The sequence below is a fragment of the Echinops telfairi genome, unplaced genomic scaffold (assembly GCF_000313985.2).
Source record: "Echinops telfairi isolate 266 unplaced genomic scaffold, ASM31398v2 ScPeMD7_31;HRSCAF=116, whole genome shotgun sequence".
Taxonomy (NCBI): Eukaryota; Metazoa; Chordata; class Mammalia; order Afrosoricida; family Tenrecidae; genus Echinops; species Echinops telfairi.
Window position 1 is genome coordinate 31,132,569 of NW_022103928.1, and position 1,102 is coordinate 31,133,670.

The window sequence follows — 1,102 nt, forward strand, 5'->3', positions numbered from 1 at the left end:
AGTCGAGGTCCGGGGAGAGGGAGGAAGCCACTTTGCGAGATGGTTGAGCTGGCCGTGGAAAAGAAACTGGGCCGATTTAAAACGGACCAAACTGTCATTGAGTCAATTCCGACTCATATACCACAGGTGCCCAGACGTATTTGGTCAATCACCCCCTTTTCAGAAAAAAACAAAAAACCACAACTCAGAGCCTCCCCCCCCTCTATCAATTAAGAACCTTTGTACTGTAGGCCATAATCCAAGATAAAATGTATGTTTTTACAGCCCCACCACCAATCGTTCCAGCACCCCTGGGGGATGGGGTGGGATGGGGTATCACCTCTTTGGGAAACACTGCCCTATAGTATAAGACGGAATAGAAATGTCCCCTAAGGTTTTCCAGGATAGGTATCTTTACTGAAGGAATTCTCCCATGGTTGTGTTAGGTTTCTGGAGTTGGTAATACCTCGGTTCTTGGCTTCACGCGATGAAAGAATTCACGCCAAAGCCGGTTTTGTCATCCAAGTGGGTTTTTATGAAGGACAGGACAAGTTTCAGGCTTTACAGTCTCAAAGGCATTCACAGCTGGACCTGAACAACCACGAGGAAAAGAGCACGCACATGTGCAGATCTTGGTGAGGGATCCTGGGAGGCCAGAAGCCCCAAAATCCTAGAGGCTGAGAGCACATGAGCCAAGAGGCGGTGGGCCCCAAGCAGGCCTGGAGCATGTGCCCCTCCCCTCTACCTGCCTCTGACCAGGAGCAGGGTAAGAGCATCCCAGAGCTCCTCCCTGCCTTTATTCTAGCCCACCCCTTGGCTGGGGGAAGGCGTGGTTGATGGTATTGGTTGACGCCCTTGGCTGAGTTAGGCCCACCTGGGTGATGTCATGAGCCTGGGCCTCATTTGGCCCACCCAGGTGTACCTCCCACCTGGCTCGAGGGCTTGAGTACGAGCATGCTCCGTTTGGTGTTTTCATAGGTGTCTAATGATTGCCTGATGTCTTTCCAACCTCTTCTATGGGGCCTTTGCAGGCATGGGAGGGACAACCCCCTGTCCCTAAGCAAGCTACGTTAAAAGTCGGGGCTGGTGAGACAGAATTACTGACCTTGTGGTTAACAGCTAA

At 51.6% G+C, this 1,102-nt stretch overlaps 1 protein-coding gene across 1 annotated transcript in view; it reads right to left on the bottom strand.

The window, feature by feature from the left end:
* EEFSEC (eukaryotic elongation factor, selenocysteine-tRNA specific) overlaps positions 1-235 on the bottom strand; it is a 315,381-nt gene extending 315,146 nt beyond the window's left edge. The window contains exon 1 of the mRNA XM_030885558.2: positions 218-235. Within this exon, the coding sequence (XP_030741418.2) occupies positions 218-235 (18 nt within the window). The remainder of the gene's footprint in view (positions 1-217) is intronic.
* Between the last annotated feature and the right edge of the window lie 867 nt (positions 236-1,102).